At 40.8% G+C, this 15373-nt stretch overlaps 1 protein-coding gene across 4 annotated transcripts in view; it reads left to right on the forward strand.

Moving 5' to 3' along the window:
- Positions 1 to 15373, forward strand: part of gdpd5b (glycerophosphodiester phosphodiesterase domain containing 5b) — a 40921-nt gene that overhangs the window by 9978 nt on the left and 15570 nt on the right. For all 4 annotated transcript variants that reach the window (XR_004610698.1, XR_004610699.1, XM_034548086.1 and 1 more), the window contains 2 exons: positions 5370 to 5546; positions 14625 to 14728. Coding sequence is in view for 2 of the 4 variants with exons in the window: in XM_034548086.1 (XP_034403977.1) it covers positions 5430 to 5546; positions 14625 to 14728 (221 nt within the window). In the remaining 2 variants the exon portion in view is untranslated. The remainder of the gene's footprint in view (positions 1 to 5369; positions 5547 to 14624; positions 14729 to 15373) is intronic.

The following is a 15373-nucleotide window of genomic DNA, read 5'->3' on the forward strand; positions in this document are numbered from 1 at the left end:
TTCCACCACACTGACTTATGGGAGTGATTTATTTAAGGGTTTGGATTATGTTGACAACTTGTGTATAGCTGGTAATATTTATGGTTGCATTCGAGGTTTGATGGAAACTTGCCACACATTGTTGTCGTTGGGCAATCCGGACGCTTTCTACTTTGATTTTAGCATCAACAAAGCTCCAATTGTGTTGCACTGCATTCATATATTACATGCGTGCGCTCCTGTCCAGGTAGTTTTTGACAAGTTTTCTAGAAGTGTGTTCTTTTTCTATATAGAAAATGTGTGTTTTTAGAAATGAGCAGACGCCGCTGAGTCTGCACGGTTCTGTTCCCACAAAGTTATCCCGTGTTTGTTTTTAAGTGAGCACACTCTTCTGACATCGGGATAATCATTATTGTTTGGTAATTTGAGGTTCCCTTGGACAAAACATTTTGCAGGGAGCTTATACTCTTAGATGTTGACTGACTCAGTTGGTGTTTTATGGTTAAATTCTCTGCTCATCAACTTTATGGTTATTTTGGGGTGTTATTTAAGACTCAACACATGATGTAGTTGGATCATTATTTTCATCATACTGTAGAAGAAGCTAGGCTACATGAAAGCCATGCTTTGAGGGCCTCCAAAGTCATGTAGCGGGAATAAGCTGATTGACATGGTGAACTAAAGCCTATTACTTCAGTTTGTATAGTGCTCGCTACATGATATATATATTTAATCTGTCTTGTGACTCCTGCTGGGATTTAACGTATGTTCTGCAGTTTAACTTTTAGAGCGTTTTATATCTCCTCCTTGTTCTTGATCCATAGCTCTCTTTTCCCAACATAGTTTAACAGTTAGGGACCTCAGTCGAAGTAGTTAAATGATGCACAGAGTACACACTCGTACACATACGTAGTCTACTCCTCACCAGTTAAAGCCCATCACCAGATTTCTGATTTCCCAGGAAACTCATCTAGCTTTGTCACATGGAAAGATGGATTAAAGAAAGCAGTGATGCTTTTGCAATGGTGTCTTTCTTTATTATCTGTGTCACTCATCTCTGTTTTGTAAAACTCTTATTCATCCGATTTGAATCGGGGTTGATCAAGGGAAAACATGCCCTTTTTTCTTTTTTAGATTACTTAACCAGAGATTATACCTTCGGCGATAACCACAGCGTCATATGCCCTCGCCGCATGATTTATTCTCAAACTTTAAACTGTTGCCGACTGTTACAAAAAGATAATGATTGAACCAATCGTCAGTTTATAAAAGCCTGCGTGTTTACCGTTCTAAACGCTGGTTCCTAAACGGAGGAATAGGTCAGCAACATGAACAAACGGGTATAACTTGGAAAGGATCTTTCATCACGTACTTTTAAATAATGCCAAGACTCTGTATATTTTCGACAGCAACACAAATCCACTGTCGGCTCTGATGTAATGACTCGCTCATCGCTTGTTATAATGGGCTTTATCATCCACGTGTCGCTAATTAACTCCCTGACAAGCATCTTTTGATGCCGCATGGTTTAGCCAGAGTCCCCAACTTTAATATCCGTTGCATATGCTCGAAAAGCAATTCAAATCATTTGAACCTAATGGGGATCAGGAAAGATTAAGTGGAGCAGCAGACAAAAAAATATTTCTTTAGATACTTGTGTTGTGTTGTGTTTATACATCCATCCATCCATTTTCAATACCGCTTATCCTCATTAGGGTTGCAGGGGCCTATCCCAGCTGACATAGGGCGAAGGCAGGGGACACCCTGGACAGGCCGCCAGTCCATCGAGGGCACATGTAGGGACATACAACCATTCACTCTCACATTCACACCTATGGGCAATTTAGAGATCAATTAACCTGCAGCATGTCTTTGGACTGTGGGAGGAAGCCGGAGAGCCCGGAGAGAACCCACGCTGCCACGGGGAGAACATGCAAACTCCACACAGAAGGACCGCTCCGACCGGGAATCGAACCCGCGGCCCTCTTGCTGTGAGGCGACAGTGCTAGCCACTACACCACCGTGCAGCCCAGTGTTGTGTTTATGATTTTAATAATGTAGAAATATACTCTTGTGTCTGTTGGTGTCACCAAGGCGTTCACGTTTAATTTCTTTTTCTTGCAGCTCCAGAACATTTAAAGATGTCAGTCCATTTTTTATTTTGCCATTTTTGGGTGGAAAAATACTGTTGAATACTAATTGAAACTGCAGCAGCTACTAGCTATTGTTCTACTGACATACAGGGCTCAATAAAATATGAGAAACCGCTGACGATAAACTTTACCTCTGTTAAAAATAAAAATGTCTCTCTGATGGGTCAGTAAATGACCTTTTCAAGCTTCATAACATTGGTAAATATTCAGTGCCCTCTCTGTACATGCAGTGGTGATGCGCTGGTTATAAAACAATTGTCTCTTTTTGGTTATTTTATTTATTTATTTAGTTCAGGGGCTTTTCTTTCTTATTAGTGGGTTAGCCTTCGATCTCATAGCTGTCTGCTGCGTGGCCTCTACCTTACTTCCCTGGTCGGGAGAAGACACTGTTTTCTGCTGGGAAACTGCTGAAGCATTTCCTCCCTCGCAGACTGTTTTCCCTTACTGGGCCTTTGATTGGAGGAAATGAGGCAGCAGAAAAAGGGGATGACAACCGCCGTCCCAGGGGGGTTTTCACGCAACCCCCATATCTTCTCGTTCAGACAATTTGTGACAGACGACATGAATGTTTAGAAAAAGCTGCTTCACCTGTTGACTTCACCTGTTAAATCTATTTCAGTCACAATGGGGCATACGTAGCCGACGGCATCAAATGGTGTATAAAAGGTTCGGCATAGTAGACTTTTATGTGAAACTAAGTACGAAAAAAGAGGGTTTTTTTCTTTCTTATTTTGTACTCCACGTTTGTGGATCTGTTTTTTTTAAGCGTGTAAGTCACTGTGACAGTGCAGCCAAATGGTGGTCACACTTCTGCTGCACCGACTGTGGTCTGTGGCGTCGCATCCATGTTGGCAAAATATGATCGCAATGATTTGAGTATGATTTTCTTTCTGAGATTCAAACTCCAGAACATTACTGCTTGGGCTTTGGCAATACATAGCAATTTATTCAAGATTTAATTGTCTCCACCGACTGTCATTTAGCTGATGAGTTTCTGGTAAGACATCATGCTGATAAAGGGATTATTTGCAGCGCTTTTCATTCAGTCTTTTTACAGCTCTGATGAGGTTTGGTGCGTATTAACTGCGACGTGAAAAATGGATGATCCTTCCATCCCAATGTGACCAATCTCTGCTGCTCTGCCTCCATTATGATAATAACCCACATCAAATAGTTGGAATGAAAGAGTTGTTTGATGTTCGGCTCAATTAGCATTGATGTGTTTTTGACTTTGACGTTTTTTTCAAGCGTCTGCGTCATTGGTGTGAATGGAAGCTTTTTAAGGGGGTAAACATGTGGAGCCGTTTAGCCGTAACGACACGGTGCCATTGCTATGGATACAGGTTTGAACGTTATAATTTGCCAACGAGTGACAACACGGCGTGCAGACTGGTTGTTGCTCTGCCTGGATGAACACGCCAATGAAGCCTTGCTGTGTCAGCTTTTCTTTCTTCAAGGCGTGGTCTGCATGCCCGGACGCATCCGTATATGTTTTGCTCATAATGTTATGAGCTGTTCATCATGTACACACAATACTCATTGACAGGTGGCTCAAGTCTGCCAATATTAATATTAAATAATGTCATCCAGTTAACTGTCACTTGGTATTTATGCGTGCCGGACAATACTTTAACATAGAATGTAAATGTTTAGTATATATCACCGTTTTATAATGAATGGAAAAATTGGTTTCCGTTTGTTGTCTGAGTAGTATTGACCGATCACGTGTGAGCAGTCTCTGGCCGAATGCAAGTAAACAGTCGGTGTGCGGAGAGCAAGCACATTGACCGAAATGCACGATTCGAGAGTGAAGAATCTGTGCTTAGAAAGCTGTGCTCTCCTTCCATCCGACAGGCACGACTGATTCAGAAGAAGCATCAGACAATAATACTTGTCTGTCTAGTAGTTGTATAGTTCCCGATCTGATCAAGGTCTGAATCCCTTATCGGCTTCATGACAGTTTTACAGTATACAGTAGTACAGACTCCAAGTAGGATACGTTGATTATTGATAACACATAGTCACATTGTCTTTGACCAGTGGTCTGATTTTTAAAAGTGATTCTCTGCATCCATCCTGTCCACGCAGACAGAGTTTGTCCCGTATCAGTCGGTGGACAATGCACAACGATATTTGTATGTGGTTTATTGCAAGTGTAAGACTTTTTAAATTTATTTTAAGGAGTGGAGTAGCGTTGCCTGTCAAGACTTTTGTAGTCCTGCTGGGGTGGGCGATGTTCATGATACCCATCGGCCACAGAGCAGTTTTACTAATAACAGGAAACATGGCCGTTGCAGCAGCTGCTAATGAGCAGCTGCCCAGAGCCTCAGACAGCCTGATTACAGCAGGAAGAGTGTAGTTAAGATGCATAAATACTCTGAAACATCAGATGTAGCCATATGCTAGCTAGCCGTGCTTCACAATCTGCGAGCAAAGAGGAATATCACCGGTTAAAAATAATAATAAGTACACTTTAATCATGTTTCTCTCATCAGCAGAGAGAGGCCATTGATTAGGCCATCATTTCATATCGAAACAACGCAATGTCAGGCCCCGATTTAACTGAGGCAGCGCAGTAGGCTCCACCACGTCCCTGGAGAGTAAATTAAACTTGTGATATCAGCCAGCACTGTTCTTTCATTATTGTTATTATAGCTGATTGCAGAGTCTCGGTGCTGAATCAGCAGGTGCTCAAAGGGAGGACTGAGGACTGAGTTCTAACTCTGATTATTCACAGCCAACGCCGCCTGCTGCTTCCTACCACGGTCGCTAACGCAGCATTAGACGGGCATGCTGGGTATTTTCTAAAGTAACATGGTGCTCTTTGGCGGAGTTCAGGGCATCACATAATAAATGTTGTTGGTTTAGTTGCTAGATTAACCATTACAGCTGTACAAAGCAGTCTACATTGTCTTTTTTTTTTTATACTGTAAGTTGAAGGGATTCTAAAATGTCACCGTTGTATAACTTCCTTTGTTACACCTGTCGGCCTTTTCTCTGTCTGGCCTTTTTCTTTTCTGGGCCCGACATAAAAGAGAGAGATGGGGCCTGCATGCTGTCTTTTGACCCAGATATTTAGGGACATAAATGTGTTTTCTATCAAAGTGCCAGACTTGCTACTCTACTGTACTGTTTGTTTGTACCATTAATTCTTTGTGTCTGTTTTGGTCTCGACATGTTGCATCAACGTTAATGCTAACATTTCTTTTTTTTTTCTTCTTCTTTTTGTAAAAACAGGATTTTTTGTTGTCGTCAGTGGGATGTTAGAGCTCTGGAAGCAGGACTGACTGAAGGAGCATGGTGAAACACCAACCCCTCCAGGTCTATGAGCGCCAGCTGTGTTTGTCATGTATCACTGGGCTCTACGGTTGCCGCTGGAAACGCTATCAACGTTCCCATGATGACACCACCAAGGTGAGAAACGGAGGAAACTCCTTTCTTGTGGGTGAACTGCATCAATTTAGAAATGCTGTAAATCTGTCTTGTGAAGCTTTCACATATTTACTTATGTTTGACATTTTTCCCTTTTTTTAAAAAAAAAAACGTTTAATGGTATGAAGCTCTGTTACAAGGAATTGTCAAAACAACAATGGGTAGCGAGCGAAGCAGTAGGAAAGGGAGTTGAGGCTTCCTTTGCTGTCATTGATTATCTCACAAGATAAGCTGTACACACACTTGTGTGTCCACATCAGGTTGGCAGTGAATGAGACCTGATTATGTCAATCTCTGTGTAATTTATCTGGCCAAGGTCATTTCAATGATAACTGTCCTGTCCTGGGACATCGATGTAGAATGATATCACTCTTCACCTCTCTTAATAACATTGTTTTTTTAGAAATTATAAAACGACAACGTATAAAACCCATAGAACCATCTGTGGCCCAAATGGAGCCCAGATACCTTTTTGTCTCTCAACATCGAATAACAATGTACAATTATCTTTGACCAAATATGTCCTTGCTGGCTTATCCCCCACTCAATAACCTTGAGCTTTCAACATAGAGGTTCATTTGATATTGCAATGCTCCACTGTTTCCAATAGTCTGTCATCTCCTGCTTTCTATAATCCGATTTCTTTAGGAACATTGTCCATCAAATTATTATTTCTTTCTTTACCCGAGTGTCGTACAAAACCTCGAGCCAGGTGGTTGTGCTTTAATTTATTTGTACGCGTTTAAATGTATGCCTACTCTTAATTCTTAATTACGCTATAATAATCTCAATCAATGTTTCATAATTTCCAACTTTGAATTTGTTGCTAAACTTGCTTGATAGTGTTTTTTTTCTAAAATAACCCACCTGTAAGGATGAGTATTACAGCCGACACAAGATGAGGAATTTGTCCTGACCTTTCCCTTTTTGTATCTCTATTCCGTATTTAGGAAGGACACACAGGTTATGTTGCTGCAACAAACACACAGCACATTACACACACACACACACACACACACACTCAGACACTAGCTTTGATCATTTATTTATGCCCACATACCACACTGTAGACAAGCAGAACCCTAGGACACAGACGATAGACTAAATATATGGTGTGCATTAAACCTACATTAATGCGTGTAAACAAACGCAGCCAAATAACACTGACAGGGACGGGCGGTTGTATTTTTTTTTTATAGCTCTTGGATCATATAAAAAGGATTGCGGAACCAAATAAAAAGATATAGATTTATTATCTTTTGTTCCCCTCCTGTTTGCAGGAAACTGGACACCGTGTAGCTCTGTTTCCTGTTGCAAGTGGTTCTCTTTCAGTCCAACTGATAGGATAGCGCAGCGTCAGCATTCTTTGTTCACGGTGCTCATCCTTTTTGCTTTGACCCGTGTGGCAGTGGATAGCACTCATCTTGACCCGAGTGTAAGAAGCACACAGTCAGGCACATGCACTCTGCAGGCGGTTGTCAATTTCTGCTCCATTGGTTCAGCGTGGATATTTTACCCCTTAACAGGCTTTCAATTAATTTACTTAATAAGTCACAATGATGTGTTCTACAATCATTTTACATATAGACAACTGAGAGTGCAATTATGAAGAATAGAAGAACAGAGCTGTGTAATCTGCTATTTATTTGAGTGTCTAGCAGTAGAGAGCTGTCATATTTCTTCTTGAAGGTGCTTCCTAGCATGGGTCAAGGTGATGTCATACAAGACTGCATCTTTTCAAGATCCCAGTATACAAACTGTGACCAATCAAGGACGGGTATTCGGCTACATGTAACTGGACCCGATCGAATCACAGACGCGTGAGACCTGAGAATCTCACGTTGAGACGGCTGTGGACTCATTCATAATCTACAAGTGGATCGTGCCATTTTCTTTTTGGTGAACTTTGTTCACTGTAATGATCCAGTTGTGTTGACTGTCTGTGCGTCTGTCTTAGCGCAGTGGCTTCTTCTGTCTGTGTTCAAGGTGCTTTGTAGGAACACAGCCCCACGTCATGCAGTGCAAGCCGATCTGGCCTCTCAGTAATAATTGAAAGTATTTCCATTTAGCCAGTCTTTACCATTCAGCCACACAAAGGCTTCTAAAATAGAAGCAAAGCTGCTGCGCCTCCTTTTGTCAATCATCTCGTGGTCTTCTTTATCCCTTGCCAGTGTAATATGGGACAAACAAGACAACGGAGTTACCTCGAACAAGCAGTTACACCGATGGTGACTCCACAAAGTGGAATATTGTTGATGTCATATGAGCCGGTTTAAAATATGATTATTGTCGTCGAATCAAATTGTTCCCCTTTTTTTTTTTTTTTTTTTATTCGGTATGATTTCAGTTTTTTGACCTGTTTTCATTTCTACTGGCCATCATTTTCATTCTGTGTAATTGATCACGTACTTGTCCACTCTTCCCTCCGGCTGTCTGGCTGAAAGGTCACAAGCCTCAATAAATCGCATGAGCTGACTCGGTGATGAGGCTGTGGGTGTGACGGGTGGTCTGATATGCGTTTTAATGAAGGAAATGGTAATGATTCATATGGATTTTCTTTGTACTATCATGTATATTACATGCATTTTACTGAAGAGTGCTAATATTTAAGATAAGCTTAATTCTTTCAACACATTATGTTTTGTCAGTGTTTCTTAAAGAAATCAGATTTTTCTCCCTTTTTTTAAAAAAATCTCATTTGCTGCAAAATATATATATATATTAATTTTTTAACTTTTTAAACAATATTTTAATCAATATTGACTATTTTTTTTATACATTTACCTTTGCATTCATTTCTAATCCAAATAGCCAGGCATGTATGTGGGTTGTAAAGCCACAGTTTCGTCTGTTTATTTAATGGTTCGTCCATTTTATTTGATGACGTTAATTTAGAGCATGTGCTTTAAATTCAAAGGCGCTTCATAAAATGTTACTGTCTTACTGTAATACACAATAATTAATAATGAGTATTTTTGATAATAGAGATTATTTGGCAGTATGAATGTAAATGTGGTGACGTACCAGGGGATCGACTGTTTTGCCCTACTAAAAGATTAATTCACTCACAATGTTTCAGATAATGAAACGAGGCCTGGAAGGGAGAAGGGATTTACGTGTAGCTTCACTACATTTATGTGAAACTTTACACGAGAGCCTCTAGTGTTTTAGGGCAGTCGCTTTTTTTTTTTTTATGTGGAAACGCAGCACAGAAGGTCACCTCGCAAAAGTAACACGCTACGGAAGAATGAAAGCAGCTGTCGCTTAGAAACTGAGGCAAACTATGCGGAATCTAAAATATCCAGCTGTTAACGCCCAAGTGCTCTGATAAGCTACGCGGTCGCTAAACAACATACTTACTTTTTATTTTGACGTTTTTAGAAAATCCTCAAGCTATATGTCCTGGTGTGTGACCGGTCCGCCCTGTGATGGATACATTAAGTGTCTTATGCCACATTGTCTGGTGTGTGGGCTACCTTTTTTTAAATTTTTATTTTTTAAATAAATGCAAAACACGTACAATGTGAAAGATATAGAACGATATTTCAATGACTTTTAGGTTTGTGGACCTTCCGACTGTCTGACACTGCTTGTGATTGCAGACGTTTCATCCCGAGTTCAGTTTAGAGCCAGACTGTTGATCTCGCAAGAGGGTTAAAAAACACAATAACCACGGATATTGCAGAAATTAATGTGATCCTCTCTCAGTAGAGCAGTGGTCAGATTTTAAGGGGGTTTAAAAGTGAGACGCAACGCAGGGTCAGCCAGCCAATGGCAGCATGATATCCCGTTTTAAGATTTTATAAAATCTCCACACTAAGTATTAGAAAGTGTCGGTAAAATACGTCACCCAATGCTATTTCTGTATTTGTAATTTCTGCTTAAAGGAATTTAGATACTGGAGGGTCAGTATTTATAAAGGTGTGGTACGGCCGGCATTATAAAGCAGTGCACACCCTTTGTGAAATGCCAGGGATTTATCTGGATATGATCAGGAATGTGACAAAGGACTGAGGCGTTCAATCCGGTGAAGATGGAGGCCCTCGCAAGGGGAAAGGAGCCACCGTCAGCAAAAGAATAACGGCCAAGTGAATTTTTTCTGCTCGATGTGAGCTGAAAATAATCTCTCCTCCGTTCACATGAGTTGAGTTGTCAAGTTTAGTCACACACTCCCGACGTGTTTGTGTTTGTTCGTATCTGTCGGGCTTTGTCAGCAAATGTATTCATGCTAGACGGCAGCATGAGTCAAGCTGTCAATCTAATCGAATGCATCCTTTTAATTGTGGCTCATCTACATAGGACTATTAAAACATACCATGTCAGCATATTAACATTGAGTAAACGGATAATAAACTACTAAATAGTAATAAATTGGGCTTGGGTATCATGCTTCTTTGGACATTTTCAGCATCTCTTAGTATATTGCCAATACAGTCGTAACTATTGCTCTTCCGTCTGGTTAATCGTGTCATATAGTCAATATGAACTGTAACCCACAAGGAGGTTTATGTCGCAGTCAGAACGAAGCAGCCAAGCACAAACTGTGTTGAGAAAGTTGTCTTGTGATATCGGTGCAGAGAACAGACCGTAGCTGGTGACACACTGTACATGACGCAAGGACGCCTTCTTCATGTGGTCCTCGCACACAAAGTAACCAGCACAGACCCAAAACGTGCTTGACTTTATTTTCCAAATCATACTGTAGCTCTACAAGAAGAAATGTTTTTCAGTTGTTGTTCATAAACTAGTAATCCTGTGTGATTTCTAGGCTCTCTGGCTGTGTCGTCTCTCCGTCTCGTGGTCGGGGTTAAAAGCACAGGAAGCTACTGTCGCTGCATTTGTAGGTTTGACATTTTGTATGAATTTACATGGCGACACACAACTTGACTGCCTGAATTTGCAGAATGACGTTGAGTTTTTGTGTGCGAATGGTTTTTATCACTTATTAAGAGCATTTCATCCCGGCTCCACATTTGGCACACGGTTGACTTGCAAATCAGATGTAAATCAACGTATATATCGTTTAAATAATGTGTACATGCGTCTTCTTACGTGTATCTGAGAAAGCAAGCGTTCACGTGTTAGCCCATGCATGTGTAACCTGAGCAGCTGCTGAGCATTAATAATATCCATCCTGTATGGCTATATATATATATATATATATATATATTTATTTATTTATTTATTTATTTATTTATTTATTTATTTATTTATTTATTCTGCAGCCGAGATCCTGTTTGACATATTGGAGCATTCCTGGAGGGATAAGAAGGAGCGGACAGATCACTCAGTCACGTTGGCATTATCATTTAGCTTTTGCTCTTGCAGGGAAAAGTAGGGTAAATGAATATCAGAGAAACCCCTGCACCCATTACAAAAAATCAATGGCCCCATTTTCCTGGTTTGAATCTGATCGGGATGGTCCTTAATGGACATTTAAAAGCACCAGAAAGTCTACACAAAACTGTTAAGTGTTTTTAGAAGCCCATCACAACCTCTGTCCATTACAGTAAAATAAGTAAGGTAAACTCCACACACTAACGAGAGCACCCAAATTGTTGGTCACCGCATGGTTTCAGATTTGAAAACTAATTACTTCAATGATCTTAGCCATAGATGAGTTTATTTGCATGAACTAAATGCAATGCATTACATTCTAATAGACCCGATGCTGCGCAGTGTAAGACTCGGCAAAGGAGCGCAAAACAGTATTTTGGACCTGTGGTCTTGCATTGTGAGGAAATATTGGTTAAATAGCTGGTTGATGTGTGTGTGTGGGCTCAGCAGGAACAAAACAAGAGTGCTGCTTTAAAAAGATTTGAAAAAAAAATCCAATAAGCCAACTTTAATAAATAAATAATTGGCTGCTTCGATCATAATCCTGTGTACTGGGACTTGCTGTGAGCCATACAAAGTCGAGATAAATACAAAGTTCAGACAGAAAGCCACCGAGGGGATAGAGAAAGATGAAATTGTGTTGGCTGTTTATTGCAATGCGGCTCTCTTGTGGGCGCAGCCTGTAGAAAAACGTTTTATGCCTTTTTTATTTTTTTAATTTGCAACATTCTTTACCACATCTTTAAATATTTCTGAACAAAGGTCAAAGTTGTCGAGTCTCTCTCTTCACACCTGCTATTCCCAGATGTTAAATCACTGATGCAGTTTCCTCTGCACAGAGATGAGTCAGCAATGATCAGTTTCAGGCTATTTTTAGTGTTTTTCGCACACTATTCGACTAATAAGCACCTGCGCTGTCTGCATGTTTCTTAATCGCTTTTCGTTTCTTAAACGAACAACTCTAAGGCATATATCTGACGAGTATTTTCTGAAATAAATGCTTTTTTAATGTTTTTAATGAATGTATACTTGCAATGAATTTTCCTTGATCCATTAGATCCTTTTATTTGTAGCAGTGGAGTTGGTTCTCTCAGGTTTTTTTTTTTCAATATTTCTGGGTCTCGAAGCAAATTTTGTTTCCCATTTCATAAATGTAATATTCGCCGCTGCAGTTGTCTGGACAACATTTCTACGACGGCAGCTACAGAAAGGGTCCCTGATGGTTTGGAAAAGTCATTGCAATGTTTTTGAATTACCTTTTCTTTTTTTTTTTAAATTACAGCACACCTTGTAATTTGATTTAAATTAAAGTTGATTCAATATCTCTGAATCTTCCATAGGAGAACGTGTCCTCTTTGTCCTCTATGATTTCTCCAAGGGGCAAACGGCACAACTCTAGTCAGAATAATTCTGAGACCAACGCACGGATGACTGTTGGCATACGCTGCTCTTTAGACACTCCCGGTGATTGTGGCGTCCCGTTCGTGCCATGGGGTACAATGCCAGCCGTGCAGAATGGTAATGCGTAGTCACGGGGGAAGGCCAAGTCATGTCGGGCTGGACGAGCTCTGCTGCCGAGTTAGCTGGCAAACGGGAAGAAGAAGATCAGACCTGGCGAGGGGTTTACATCTTCAGGGAGTGAGAAGTCAGTTATTCTTTTGAAACTGATTTGTTTTTCTTAGTTTCAGAGGAAGAAACGGAATAGTTTATTGGATGCCGGTGGACACGCACGGTGGTTGCGTTCGTCATTTTGGAGTGAGTTCTTGAGCAGAGAAGATGGACACGGGCATGATTTTAATCTGCGATGAGAGAATCTGCACAGGCAATACAGCAGCTTTAGTTTTCCTAGGTGTTCAGCAACAGATCCCAGAGATGACTTTGGGATTCAGTTCATCAGGTGATTCGATTCATTAGAGACAGTGTGGGTCACTTATCGACTACACAACACCATCACAGCGCTCTCAGGGCCTTCTTGGGTCGCATTACAACATAATTTGGAGGAGGGGGGGCGTAATGACAGGGCTGGTGGTGAGCAATGTCCTCTTTCACAAGCAAGGTCGTATCCCCAAGGTGCTTCCAGGTAGTCCGCTTTGGGACTGGAATTGATTTTCTGTGATCTTTTTGTTATGAGACACACCTGAATGTAGGCAAATGTGTTGGTTTGCAGTTGGTTTGATTAAAAAAAAAATTTGATAAAACCATTTGATTCGAACAGTATTTGCTTAAGAAAACAATTGCAGGAAATGCTTTTCTAGCTTTTACTTTTTAGGGTCATTTCCGGCCTGTATTATCTGGTGCCCCATATTATTTGATGAAAGTGGACCCTTCTTGCATAATGATTTTGCACGTCTGAAATTCATTCAGAGGCCATGTCCATATATGAGAGGCCGGGGATCGAATCCGCTTCGCCTCGGGCTTGTTTCCCTTTTTTGTACAACTGCTCTCTGTTATGCCATAAAACCATGCCCAGAAATTAATTAACAGATATATTTTTTTTATACAGTCATGAAAGCTCTTAAAACAAGCTTGTGGCCAAAACATGACCTTCAAATGCTGCACTGAAATAGTTTCAGACAGTGGAATTATATTGTTTCACGAATCGAAATGTCCTTATTTAACCTTTTTGAAAAGCTTTGAAAAAAAAAAAAAAAAAACCCGCTGGCAATGAGGCCAGATATAAACGGGTCAGACGGACCGTCTTACCTGTGTGTCGCATCAGCTGGCCGTGGTGATAATCTGATCCTCGGCACACACAACAATGATGCGTTAAAGCTGATATTCTTAGGTCACTTCACCAAGTCTTTATCTTAACTACAGTGCACACAATTTTACACTTGCATGTATTTTTTCAAAGACATGATTTAAATGGCAACTAACAAATATGGATTGGCCTGTTTTCCTCGGGGCATTGTTTTATTTTAAATATTTGCCCATCAGTCAAACTGAAAACTTTAAAATAGGTTGTTTTGTCCGATTACCAGTCCAAACCCCCAAAGATACTAATTTTACAGAGATATCACAAAATCAAATAATGACTAATGTATTGATGTAATGTTTACTGTAACCCGCATGTGTGTATTATATTAGTCCAAAGCCTTTGCCTTCCTCTCATGCTGGACACGAAAAATCTATAACGTCTACAATTACAGTTGCCGTCTTCAAGCGATTTGACTCTCTTTCCCCAGAGGGAAGGAGAACCGATTTTTAGAGAAAATGTGCAGTTTGTTCAGATAAGACGAACTTTAAGTCCTGAGCTGTGTTTTTAAAGTCGAACGATGGAGTATGACCTCGGGGGTGAGCTTCTGCCGGTCTCCATCTGAAGATGTAGCCAATTTAATATCTGCTATAGCACGAAGGTGCACGGCAGATGAAGGACAGTAATTGGTCTGCTTGCTTGTGAAGTTATTAAAAGTCATTCCTTTTATGATGAGCAAGGTGTGTAAGGGAATACTCTCTCTCCAAAGGTCTGCAGCCAGCTTAACACCATGTGCTCCATGTAGAGAATTTTGTAGGAAGTTAACTTCTAATGAGCTCTGCTGCTCTCTGCAGAAGTTGTGCTTGTCAACACAAGTTATACAAATTCATCCCAGCATAATAGCTGTATGTCTGCAACAGCAGAATTAATTAATTACATATTTTTCCTTCGTTTTTGCAGCATTCAGAGCTGTTCTGCATTAAGTCGTGCTTCTTTTAATGGATTGTATTTATTTGTGTGTGTTGCAGTGGGAGCTGCTGTGGTCCATCATCCTCCTCTTTACCTTCTGCCTGCTGCTGGTCTGGTTCTACTTCTGGTGGGAGGCGCACAACGACTACAATGAGTTCAACTGGTGAGTGCACAGACAAAACAGAGAGCTCCTGTGCGTTGTCGGGTCAGACTGGAGCCAGGAGCATGACTCCATATTGTTTCATGCTTTTGGATGTCCTAAATCGTCTGTTTAATCCATCCTCTGCCTTTTTTTTAATCTGAGCGTAGACCACCCACCCCTCCACAGATTAACCCCATTACATAACGGCGACGGCTCGCCCGACATTTCCTATACTGTGAATGACCTTGCCCCGTGCTGCTTGTCATGTGACCACAAGTTTGTGACTGAAAACATCATAAACTACCAAACGATAGACTTATTCCAGACCCGTTGGCACCATTCATCTGTTTTCCATCGCATGTTCTTATGCAAGATGACTTCCTGTCCTCAAGGTGAGAGCACGAGTATAAATAATTAATCAAACCTCCATCAGAACATCAAGATTGTAGTGGACACGGTTTCAGCGTTGCGATCTAATGGTCAAATATGACGCATGTTGTCGTACTTAATCTGAGAGTTTGATGTGTTCTTGTAAATGCTGTAGCACAAAATGTCTTTCCTACCTTTCCCATCCCCCTCTCCTCCTGCTCTCAGTAGTAACCTCTGCAGTGTCACCTTCTCCTCTATTGCCTCTTCTCACAATCCTCTCCCTCTGTAGTTTTCAAT

This window comes from Cyclopterus lumpus, chromosome 13 (assembly GCF_009769545.1).
Source record: "Cyclopterus lumpus isolate fCycLum1 chromosome 13, fCycLum1.pri, whole genome shotgun sequence".
NCBI classification, from domain to species: domain Eukaryota; kingdom Metazoa; phylum Chordata; class Actinopteri; order Perciformes; family Cyclopteridae; genus Cyclopterus; species Cyclopterus lumpus.